The following is a 12,541-nucleotide window of genomic DNA, read 5'->3' as shown; positions in this document are numbered from 1 at the left end:
AATAGCCACTCTTTAAAGGGAGGCGCGGAGCAACCAGGAATGCTTTCCTACTTCATATCTCTCATGCCTCGCCCCTTATTTAAAACTACCCTATGTCTCCCTGTAGAATTTTGAGTAAATGCCAGATACTTTCGCTAAGGCCAGAAGTCCATAATTAGCCACCCAGAGGCAAACGGAGCTAAATTCTGAACCCACTTGCCGGGGCTGCTTCCCCATCACGATTTAAGAATAGACTCCCATGCGTCTGCTTTTAGGCCGTTCCCGGCCCTGCACACCCTGTCCTGACCTGTTAGAGCCCTTAGCTCATCACGTGTGTGTGCTGGAGGGCGGGGAGGTGAGTCTGAATGTCCCTGACTCCTCAGGGGGAGCCCCCAGCTCTGGGGAGGAGTGTTGGGCAAGTCGAGAAATTGGCAGCGGCCAAGGTCGTGTCACTCCATAGAAGAGTGCTGGGACGGGGTGTCTCTGCTCCCCAGCCATGGCCCGCATCATCGACCTGGTGCCCTGGGACGACGGCTCCACGCACGTGTACGCGTCCCCCGCCATCCTGCTGCCGGTGGAGCGGCAGCGCAATGCGCTGGCCGGCGTGAAGCAGCAGCTCTACCACCCCGCCCTGCCCAGCCTGCGCCGCATGGACATGGACTCGGTCAAGGCCTGCCTTTCCGATGAGCACTGTCGGTGCTCCACCTACTGCCGCAGAGGTCGGGCCACCTGGCTGCCGCTGGCCATCTGGCTCTCCCTGGGCCTGGGGCTGGGCAAGGGGAGGGTGCGGGGCGGGGCGAGGATTCCAGGAGAGCTGGAGGGGCGGGGCGTACCGCCCAGGTCTCAGCCTCTGCTTCCTTATCAGGAAAATGGGATAACAGGGCCTCCCTCTTATTATGGGGAGATTAAAACCAGCTGGGAGAATCAGGAAAGGGAGGGAAAAAGAAAATGAGATGAAATCAGAGAGGGAAACAAACTGTAAGAGACCATTAATCATAGGAAACAAACTGAGGGGGGCTGGAGAAGAAGAGGGTAGAGGGATGGGGTCACTGGGTGACAGGCATGAAGGAGGGCACGGATGGGATGAGCACTGGGTGTTACCTACAACCAACGAATCACCAAACTCTACCTTCTGAGGTAGGTAATAATACACTCTATGTTAATTAATTGAATTTATATAAATAAATGACAAGCTAAGAGAAGCACTTAGAGTCCTGCGGAGGCCAGAGTATGTGCTCAAGATTAAGGTATCGGTATCGGTGGTTACTCACGGAGAGAGAAGTGTGCAGAGGTCAGCCGTCGGGGTAGTAGGAGTGATTGTAAAGTGACAGCTTCTGCCCCCTCTGCTCTCCATGAGGAAAAGGAAGAGAAAGACCCTCCTCACACTTGAGAGTGTGGACAGGAGAATCTTTGGGCTGAAAAGGCTGAATGCACCCAAGGAATAGCCCTTCATTTATTGAAAAGCTTGGCTGTGGAAGTGGGGGTATCTGTGAATGAATGAATGAATGAATGAATGAATGAATACACCTTCATTTCAGCACAGGTATTAAGTTCTTACCTTGTGCCTGATGCTGCCCCAGAGGGAGGGAAACAGAGGGGTCAGCATGCGCAGGGGGCTGGAGGGGAACAACTGCCCCAGGTGTTGGGGGAACTCAAGGGGTTTGGCTGGGCTGAAGGATAAGGCTGGGGCAGCAGCAGGAGCTGGGGCTGGGAACAAGGACACTGCTGCTAAGATCAGGGAGCTTTGGAGGCAAAGGGGACCCTCTGAAGACTTGAAGCAGAAAAGAGGTCTATGCATCCTGGGGCAGTGGAGGGGATGGAGGATGGCTCAGAGGGACCAGAGGTGAATGGGAGCTGGGGGGTATGACACTGGGAGGGACCACCGTCTTCAGGAAGGAGTAACTATGTTTTGGCCACTAGAGAGGGTTTGGGAAGGTATTTAGGAGAGGAAGGAACAGGATTTGGTACCGGTGTGGGTGAGGGGCAAGAGTGGGAAGTATGGAACGAGACCCAGGTTCCAGCTTGGGTGACAAGTAGGGTGAGGGTGTCAGAGATGGCATGGAGATCTCCAGAGGTCTCACACAGAGCCCTAAAGGGCCTAGATGGGAAATGCTGGAGGTGGGTGGGGAAGCAGTGAGGAGGGAGGGATGACAGGTGAAGTGGAGCCCCCATGCTTGACCCTCTAAGGGGGAGCCTCCAGCCACAGGGCCCCAGCTAACTGCGGCGTGGGAAGCCTCAGCATGCTTATTCCAATTTCCTGGGTTCTCTCGGAAGCCAGGAATCTAGATCTTTAGAGAAAGCTCTTGATTTAGATATGTATTTTACTGCAAGCATATGCTTTATGTAATAAAAGCAGTAGAGTCACCGGTTCAAAATTCAAAACGCTATACCAATGTATATCTTAACATCTCCCCACCCTCCGCTGACTTACAGGTAACCTGCCAGTTTCCAACGTATCCTTCCACTGTTTACTAATCCAAATACAAACATAACATTCTTTACTCCCCAACTTTTTGTTATGAAGATATTCAAACATAAAGGAAAGTTGAAAGGATATACTATGGACACCGGTGCCTTCCAACTGCTTCAGCTAATCCATTACCATACCTGATTATTCTCTCTCTAACACACACACACACACACACACACTCACACGCTCACACACACTACAGCAAGCAGTTCCCAGGAACAACAACCTCCTGTATGATACAATACCACAATCACATCTAGGAAAGTGAACAACAGTTCCATAACACCTACTCTTCCGTCCATATTGAAATGTCCCATGGGGTGCCTGGGTGGCTCAGTAGTTAAGTCTCCGCCTTTGGCTCAGGTCATGATTCCATGATCCCCACATCCAGCTTCCTGCTCAGCGGTGAGCCTGCTTCTCTATCCCCCTCTGCCTGCCGCTCTGCTTACTTGTTCTCTCTCTATCTCTCTGTCAAATAAATAAATAAATAACTTTAAAAAAAAAAAAGAAAGAAAGAAATGTCCCAAGTGATCCGTAAAGATGTCTCATAGTTTTAAGATCCTTCCAGAACCAGACTGCAGTCTAGGATTGCGCATCCCAGCTGGTTGCTATGTGTCTTGTTTTAATCTGAAATAGTCCTCCCACTTTCCATTTTCCCTTATTATCAGCTTTTTAGAGTTCAAAATAGTTACATTGTGAACAGTCCCACGTTGTGAATCTGAGTGATCATTTCCTTACAACATGGTTTACCTTAATTGTTTTCTGCAAACTAGAAACTAGATATAGAGGCTTGGTTAGCCAGGTAACGTGTTGCTGGCCAGAATCTTGCACGGGGGATGCACGCCACATGTGCTCTAATACTTGAGCGGGAGATTCATAATGTTATTATCCTGCTATTGTGATGTGAAGTGTGATGACTTGGTCACGGTGGTGACCTGACTATATTCTTCTCTGTCTCCAATCACCTGTTTTAGGTGATAAAGCAAAAGGTAGCGTACAGCATACACCCTTGTGAACCTTGGAGGTTTCGTATGGAGAATTTCCTCTCTTTTAAGTAGCTTCCTAGTGAGGATGTATCAGAGTGTATTTAATGGGTCCTTTCTAATGACAGACCCTTGAGCTGCTCTGTCATTCTCTGCTGCCAATAATGCTGAAATGGGTAGATCTTTTGCCCACCTATTTCCTGGTTGTACACCTGTCATATTGGATAAATTCCCAGAAGTAGGACTGGAGAGTCCGAAGGTATGTGTATTTATACTTTTGGTAGATAATGCTAATTGCTTTCCATAGGCTGGAATCAATTTATACCCCCTCTGGCAATGTTACGGCATCGGCCCTGCTTCCAATAACCGCACTCACTTTTGGACAGTTTCCAATCTGATAGGCAACTATTGGCATCTTAATGTAGTTTGAATATGCATTCATCTTATTGTGAACGTGGCTGAGTGTTTTTTGATATGTTTTAGGAACCATCTGCATTCCTTGTGTTTGTGTGTGAATTACCTATGCATATGGCTTGCTTGTTCTCCTTTTCTCGTCTTGATTTCTAGGATCTCTTTAAGGAAATTGCATCTCATCTAAAATAAGTGGAAATATTTTTTTCCCATTTACCCTTTGACTCCTGTCGGTTTGGCCAAGCAGAAGTTTGTTTTTATGTAGTCAAAGTCATCAATCTTCCCTTTTCGGCTACCAGATTGTGAATGAGCTGGTATGGCCTTCATCACCCCAAGGTTACCAAGGAACTTACATGATTTCCTCTAGTCCTTTTATGGTTTCATTTTTCTTACATTGAAATCTTTGATCTACTTAGAGTTTATCCTGCTGTAAAAGTAAAAAAATCTATTTTATCTTGGGTTCTTTTTTAAGTTGTCACATATTTCCAGGAACTTTTAAAGCGGTGTGGGCCAAAGGTCTCCTGAGTGGGGGAGACACCTCTTCTCCCTCTCTCTCTCTTCTTCAGATGACTTTGACAATGCCTACTTCACACTTTTGGGTGTCCCCAACAAACCCCTGCAGTGCTTGGTGAGTGTCCTTTACATCTGGCCCTGGGTTGGCTCAGGGAAGAGGGTGTGAAGGTCCTGCCTGTGCCCAGCCCCAAGTACCTGGGGTTCTTCACCTGCCTGCTTGGGCCCCTTCCAATGTCCTGTAAGGGGCTTCAGGCTCTCGGCAGGAACCTGGGTCGGAGGAGTCCAGTTGTCAGCCCCCTGCTATGGGATGGTCTGGGTCGGAACCCTAGGCTTCTGCAAATACCACTGCGGTCCTGACCCCCATCACGCTGGCAGGACGTCACCGCGACCGGCCAGAGGCTCCGCAACAGGTGCCGCGAGGGAAAGCTGGTACCCATCGTGCCAGGCATCAAGCGGGTCGACTGGCCCTGCTTCACGCGCGCCATTGAGGACTGGTCCCGCTTCGTATCCTCGGCCGGCGAGTTCAAGCTGCCCTGCCCGAGCAAGAGGGGTCAGTCTAACAGGACGCGGAGGGACCGGAGCACAAAGTGCGGGCAGGGGACATCGGGCGGACTGAGGCAAAGATGGTGGGGAAGCTGAGAAGCTTCTGGGGCACTTAGAGCGGGCTGGACCGAATGGGCTAAGGGAAAAAGAGGTGGGGCTCTTCTTGGGGACGGGGCAGGGGCCAGATCCCGGCCAGAGGGAGCCATTGGGGAGGAGGCTGAGCGCGCGTCGGGCTCTGGGACTCAGGGAGCGGGATCTAGAAGCGGGACTGGCTCACCCAACAGGTGTGGGCGTGTTGGAGCCAGGGGCGGGGCTCAGGTAAGAGCAAGGGCGGGGCTTGTTCGGGGAGGGCTGGGGGCTGGAGAAGGGTGGTCTCTCCACAGTTGAGAGTTTCAGTGGATATGCTGTGCGGTACTTGAAGCCGGAGGTGACCCAGAACTGGCGGGTAAGGAGGGCTGCGCTGGGGACCAGGCGGTCCGGGAGGATTGACTAACACGGGGTGGGGGTGGGGTGAGGTGGGGGAAAGGACGTCCAGAGCAGGGTTTCCCAGTCCCCAGGGACAAGATCTCTGGCAGAGAGAGCTGTCTGGGGCCGGGGAAGGGGTCAGTGTTCCCCTCGGCTCACGGACCGCCCATTCCTCTGGCCCGGACCAGTACTGTCTCAACCAGAACCCCAGCCTGGACCGCTATGGACAGAAGCCCCTGCCTTTCGACTCCTTGTAAGTGACGCCACAGGCCTCCGGGACCCCATACCTGGAAGAGGGAGGATGGGGTCTTGGTCGCTTTCCTCGGAGCACCTTCAGTGACTCTTGAAAGTGTGAGTCTGGGGCGCCTGGGTGGCTCCTTGGGTTAAGCCTCTACCTTCGGCTCAGGTCATGATCTCAGTGTTCTGGGATAGAGCCCTGTATCGAGCTTTCTGCTCAGCAGGGAGCCTGCTTCCCCCTCTCTCTCTGCCTGCCTCTCTGTCTACTTGTGATCTCTCTCTGTCAATAAACAAAATCTTTAATAAAAGAAAAAAGAAAGAAAGAAAGAGAAAAGAAGGTGTGAGTCCCAGGAGAACTGCCGGGTTCCAGTACATCACAAGGAAATTGACGTTTCAGAATGAATAGATGTTTAATCAAACAGAGGGTCCTGTTCTCCAGTCCCTGACAGCCTCACCTTTCCCAGGGGAGGCCTTAGGTGGGACCAGGATGGAATGTCATCCTTCTGGTGGGATGGCACCCCCAGAGATGGGAGTGAGGTTCCCGAGAGAGTCAACCTTCCCCACCTCGGGCTCACCTTCCTCATCCCTTTTTTACAGGAATGCTTTCCGACGCTTCGGTTCAATCTACAGGTAGGGGAATGACCCTGCTCCTGCTCCACACCCGGCCACTCTGGGCTCAGGCGACTCTCAGACCCCTCTCCACCCCGCCTGACACCAAGGGATTGGTACCTCCTGAGTGATATCCAGGGGGCCTAGCTGCTTCCCTCCAGAGAGATCCACCCCAGGCGAAAGTGCACCCTACTGGAAGATGGGGGGGTGGGTAGGGAGCAGAATGTGTGTCCCACCCGATTTGGCTCAGACTAAGCCAAAAGGAGGAAAGTTCACCAGGGAGGAGAGCAGGGGCCAATGGAAAGAACAGAGAGTCTGCCTTCCGGGATGGGGAATGCAGATAGGTCGGAAGGGCTGAGGCTCGTGTTCCAGTGGGAAGGTACAAGGTGCATGGTACTCAAACATCATTTGGCCATATCCCCCTTCCCTCCACAGCAGCAGTACCACACTCCAGGGTATCCCCCGAAATCACCGGCACAACAAGCCACACCTTTACTGGTGCTGTTTCAGGGCCTAGGCAATCCTTCCTTCCTTCTGGAAAATTCCTCCTCACCTTGAAAGCCTAGCCTAGGTGTCCCATCCTCCTGGAAGTCTTCTTCCCTGACCCTCTGCCTCTCCCCTCCAGCTCAAACCTCCTCAGGCTGGTCAGCACAGCTGCATCCCTATCTGATAGTCCAGAACCTACTGTAATATAATTATCAAGGAAAGGTTTGCCTTCTCTCACCTGCCCTGTGCACACACAGGGGAATTCTTCCTGATATTTTCCTACCATATAATGCCTGCCAGGGTAGGGGCACTAAATGCTTGAAAAATGAGTAAAACAGTGCAGGACTGGGGAATCAACAAGAAACAAAGATGAAATGAACTGAAAGAGGGGGTGGCTTAAAAGTCAAGCAGAGTCTCTGAAAATACATAAACAAAAGGAACTAGGGAGCCATTGAAGGCTCCGGAGCCATAGACAGGATAGAAACTGTGTTTTCAAAGCTTTGAGGACAGCAAGATGGGCTTGTGGGACAGGCCTACAGAAGGATCACTTGGTTTTCCCCAGGTCACCCTGGAGGTCTCTGCCTCACTCTGTTTCTCTCCACAGTCGTGTCAACTACCTGACCCCCTGGCATTAATCTGTGAAAAGGAAGCCGAGCCCCAGGCTGCTGGGCCATGCCACTCAGGTTCTCCAGCTGGAACAGGGTGTTTCGTCGTACCACCACCTCCCTTAATGTTCAGCCTGAGTGGAAATAAACCCAATAGTAATAAACCAGGCGTGTGTGTGTGTGTGTGTGTGTGTGTGTGAGCGCACATGCATTGCAGGGACCCGGAGAGGGCTCAGAACCTCAGGAGACGCTGTCTTATCTTTACCTGCCCTGCCAATTCCTGGAGGACTGGTAGGGGGCTGGAGAAAAATATCTTATGACCACAAGTAAAGAGTTGGGGGGTCTAAACCCCAAGGCTTCCTGGGAATTGGGTTTTTCCTGTGCCCCTGTTCCCTGATTGCAGCCCCACAACTGAGCCCCCTCCACCTCAGACTTTGAACTTGGACCCCAAAGAGACAAAAGGAGGTTTGAACAGGGTTTTTAGATACTGCTCTCAGAAGCTTTCACCATACCTGTATAATCTGGGGGGCTTCCCTGGGCCCAGCAGACTCTGGGGGGCTAGAGGCAGCCTCCAGGTGTGGAGCGAGAGTCACCTACTCTATCCATATAACTTCAGGACTAGCCCTCAGATCTGTCCACCAAACTACAGAAAGGAAGGCATGACATCCTGGGGAGAGTCATGGGCTGTCCTGGGCCAGATACGGAATAACCCCACTCAAAAGCTAAGGAAGCATGTTTCTGGCATGGCTAGGGAGAGCCAGAACCAATGCATAGCTCACAGATCTTCCAGATACCCCACTCACATCCCACTTGTGGGCAGTTTGCAAGGACAAATCCCAATCTGGATAAATAACTACCAAACTCTGAGACTATTTGAAAAGACCCCTGCTGCTAGAATCTGGGGCCTCAGGGATCCTTGAACCTTCTGAAATCACAAGCAAAACTGCATGTCCCCCCACATATTCATTTTCCCATGGAGAGGCTCCTTGCTTTCATCTGATTCTTGGGAGAGTCAGTGCCCACAAAGGTTAGGAAACCCTTGACTTACATTCTCCCCATCTTCTTCCACTAAAAATTACTGAGCACCTACTACACGCAAGCCGGGTCTCAGGTGGAAGGAATTTAAAGAATAATACCAGCCTCTTATTTCTGGACCCTATGTTACACTGGTCAGAACACATTGCCATGTGACTCATTCTCTCCTCCTCGCCTCACCCCGCACAACTACTCTGAAAAGTGACCATACGAATGCTATCCTGTACCCCAGATAGGAAAACCGAGGCCCAGATCAGGAAGGAGTTCCCTTCAGCCACATCCAGAACTCAGGACTCAAAGCAAGTCCCAACACTTGACCCAGTGTTCACATACAGTCTGTGCTCGATATCGTGGAATAAATCATTTCCCAGAATGGGCGGTCTTTTGTTCAAACTTGGGTAAGAAACAAGATGAGCTGGGTCATTATTGTCTGATAACGTGGACAGAGCCTGCCCTACAGACTCTAGGCTGATTTTAATTTCTTTTCAGGATGGAGGTGATGGTTACTATCCTCATACTGAGGTAAGGGACCATGGCATCTGTCCCTCTGTTCTCAAGTGCGGGATTTGCTGACAACAGAGTGGGAGCATGGGGAGGAGCAGGAGCACGGGGAGTGGTAAACAACAGAGCCCCTTCCTCCCTGGGGGCCTTTCGAGAAGGTACTCATCCTCCTGCCATTTCATGAGGAAAGAAACTCTTCCCTCCAAACCCAGCGAGGAGTCCCCCTGGCCTGAACCTTGGGAAGCCCCTCGCAGAACCTCTTGGGGATGTCAGAGCCCCATTCTGCAAACCTGAGTGCCTCCTCCAACATGACAGCTCAGAGAAGAAATAGATTTGCCCAAGATCCCCATCACAGCAGGGATGCCAGAGTCCTGGCCTTGGTGGGACTGGGGACAGCCAGAGAGCATGCCTCAGTGTACCAGATGGGAGCAGGTGCCTGCGGGTGGTTTTCCTGGCCCTGCCTCCTTGATGCTAAATGAATGGGCAAGGCCCTCTGGGAGTTTGGCCCTGCAGACATTTGAGACTTACCCGGACCCATGCTGGGTGCAGGAAGGACACAGACCAGATGCCATCCCTGCCTGGGAGATGTTTCCAGTCCAGGAGGAGGAAGGCAGGCCCAGTTGATCTGAACTGGAAAGCAGAAGGTGAGAATGTGGGCACACCTAGACCATGTTCCTCAAGTCCAAGACACTGTAAATGGTAACCCACACCAGCAATGGAATTAGGTCCTTGCTCACCAATTATACACTTAATCCTGATTCCACAGACCTAAAAATGAGTGCCCAAGAATAAAGGAAATGCGGAGTAGTTGAGCATTAACAAGCCTGACTCAGGATATACTTTTTAAAATTAATTTATTTATTTTTAATTAATCTCTATGCCCAACACAGGGCTTGAACTCAGGACCCCAACCAAGATCAAGAGTCACATGCTCTTCTGGCTGAGGCAGCCAGGCACCCTAACACTTTCTATTTTTTAACCGTAAGACAATGTATTAAACACTTTGCAGACACCATGAGGTGGGTAATTTTAGACCCAGTTTATGGGTGATGAAATGGACTCAGGGAGGTTAAGTGCCTGGCCCGAGGTCACACTGCTGGTGATTGGCAGAGCTGGGAAACAAAGCCGCCTACCTAACCCTTGAGCTTGCAGCCACCACATTCCACTGCCTTCCCGCTATGAGAGAAATACAAGCCAAGAGTGGGGGAAAAACCCAAGGGGGCTTCCTGGAGGCAGGGACATCTGATAATCCCACCCAGAGGCCAAGAGATGGGAAGAAGCCCCACTCCCACCTAGTCTGGGTCACTGTCTCCTGGCCTTGAAGTCCCTTCAGCCTCAGGGGACTCCTTAATCATCATAAATAGATCACCTTAGAAAGACTTCTTATGGCCACTATCTTGGGGACAGTCCAGCCTCCACAGCCTCACCCACAGGTTTTCCTGGCCAGGCCTCCAATCCACGTCCCTGGCCCTGGGGCTCAATGCATTACCCTACACCAAACTCCCCACTAGCCTCCTTGCTGTTCTGAACACCCAGACTCTTGCCTGCCTCCTCACCTTTGTTCAAAACCTTCCTTCCACTGGAAATCCCTTCCCCATCTCTTCCTACCCAAGTCCCACCATTTCTCGGAAGGCAGGCCTCTCTGAATTGCTCTCTTCTCGCTGCCAGTCTTCCCCAATACAATAGAACAACTCCTAGCCTCTGGCCCACAGTTGGCTCTAAGGAAATACTGCACTTGGAGGCTTCTTTTATCTCTCTGAGTGAACAGGGAGGCTCAAGAATGGGGCCTGGGGCCACCTAGGAACCACGCACAGATCTGGGCTAAATGAAACAACTACTACAAAGTAATAGTTGTGTTCATGACAAAGTAACACACAAAACACATCCTCACCCAGGGCCTGGGGCTGGCAATGGGGATGGATCAGGGGTGAAGGGAGGGTCAGGGAGGACTCACGCTTAATCTTTTGTGCTAAAAATCTGAAGCTTTGACATTTCTGGCCCTACCTTTTGATACGTGAAATACTCAAACCTCTCTCCTCTGAAGTCTTAGCTGTGTGCCCCTGCAGCAGCAGCTCAGGGATAAACAAAGGCAGGAATGCAGACCTAGGTTGAGGAGGCACACACAGGGAAGAGGGAGACCCCGCGGGCGCCCCCTATTCCCACCCCTCCTGTTGACCTCCTTCTCAGGACCCCTAGGAGAACTGGGCATCCCGGGCCTAGAATCTTTGTAGATTTGTGACAATCAATAGGGCCACGGCTTTTCCTGGAGGCATGACCTTCAAGGAACAAAGAAACACCCCCCCCTTCCACCTTTGAGGATGGGATGTGGACTTATCACAGCCCAGCCAGGCACAGCCTAGGAGGCCCCGGGCCAACATCCAAGACTGGAACAGCCCATGGGCCTGTCTGAGGCCTGCTCTGGAGGAGGAAAATAAGGCAGGAAGGTGGGAGGTCAGGAGACGCACAGGACTGGAGACGCACAGAAAACTTCCACAAAGGCGTCTAAGGAGGCCTCTGCGCAGATGGGGAGATAGAGCCTGGTGGCTTTAACCCTCAAGGAGTCGAGGGCCCACCAGAGGGCTGGCCACCCCCTCTGCCAGCTGGTGAGGAGCTTTCCTACCCCCTGGTTGGACCCAGAGCCAGCACTGGGCCCCAGCACCAGGGCCAGCCATTGTGCCCGGCTTCCTGGGCTGCAAAGAGTGGGTTGGAACCAGAGCCCCAGGCCTGGGAGGTTCAGAGCCCAGGGCTGACCCATCCCCTGTCTGTTCCCTACCAGGCCAGCCCCCACAATTCCAGGCCTCCTTCATCACCAATGCATGGCTTTGGTCAGCCAGAAGGGACTACTCAGGTCTGCCCAGCCCATCTCCTGGAGATGGTAGGAGGCTCTGACCAGCAGGTGGAGGGATAGGAGTTATGAATGGGGTGTCAGGGTAGGGGTTAGGGGAGCCCCAACATTAGAGGGAAGAGTTAGGGCAGCCCCTCTGGCCTCTGACTTCAAACTGTTCTGCTCTCCTGAGTGGCCACCATATACCCTACCCTCCCCATAAGCCATTTCACTGTGCCCTCACCCTAGAGTTGCAAACTCCCAAGTGGGAGGTTTTTGTCCACCTCTCCCTCTTGCTCCACCCCACCTGCGGTCGTCCTGATGTCAAAGCTCACCCCAGGGTCCCACCTTTTCCCTATGCTGTCAGTGGTCGGGGCAAAGTGCATGATGCCCCAGAGACCAAAGGAGGTGGTGTTAGTTTACACCCTGCATCACAGTGTCCGAAGACCCCTCATGAAAATGCTCGGCTCTACAAGAGGGAGACTCACATCCACCGTGGGACACAGCACATTGTGGGGGCTCCTGGGCCTGTGGGTGGGCGGTGATCAGCTGCAGCGAACACCTGCTAAAGCCGGTCCGTACCACTCCTGCCACTTACAGCTGAAGCCAGGCTGAGACAGGAAGACTGAAGGCTGGAGGCCAGGAGAGGGAGGGAGAGGAAAAGGAGACACAGGTTCATCCTGTCACTTTCCCAGAATCAGAGCGTCAGGTTTCTAAGGACCCTCAGAGATCAGGGTAAAGACCTCTGCTTCAGATGGGAAACTGAGGCCCCAAGAGGGGCAGATAACAGGTGCCTGGGGTCGCTTTTTATCAAAAGGCTAGGACTTGAACGTGAACACCGGGGCTCCCAGGCCCCATTCACTGCCCTGGTGTGGGCGCA

The 12,541-nt window shown here is 52.2% G+C and overlaps 1 protein-coding gene across 2 annotated transcripts; it reads left to right on the top strand.

The window, feature by feature from the left end:
• Positions 1–475: 475 nt before the first annotated feature.
• LOC122913774 (testis, prostate and placenta expressed) lies at positions 476–7,331 on the top strand. 2 transcript variants are annotated; one of them, XM_044260407.1, is made up of 7 exons: positions 476–698; positions 4,410–4,471; positions 4,732–4,906; positions 5,283–5,344; positions 5,553–5,617; positions 6,199–6,231; positions 7,301–7,331. In XM_044260407.1, the coding sequence occupies exons 1-7, from the start codon at positions 476–478 to the stop codon at positions 7,329–7,331; spliced, it is 651 nt and encodes a 216-aa protein (XP_044116342.1). The 2 variants fall into 2 exon arrangements, with proteins under 2 accessions (XP_044116342.1, XP_044116341.1); XM_044260406.1 differs by having other exon boundaries at positions 5,475–5,617.
• The last annotated feature ends 5,210 nt before the right edge of the window (positions 7,332–12,541 follow it).

The sequence above is a fragment of the Neovison vison genome, chromosome 7 (assembly GCF_020171115.1).
Source record: "Neovison vison isolate M4711 chromosome 7, ASM_NN_V1, whole genome shotgun sequence".
NCBI lineage: Eukaryota > Metazoa > Chordata > Mammalia > Carnivora > Mustelidae > Neogale > Neogale vison.
The sequence above is the reverse complement of the archived record's forward strand: the minus strand, read 5'-3'. Positions and strand labels throughout refer to the sequence as shown.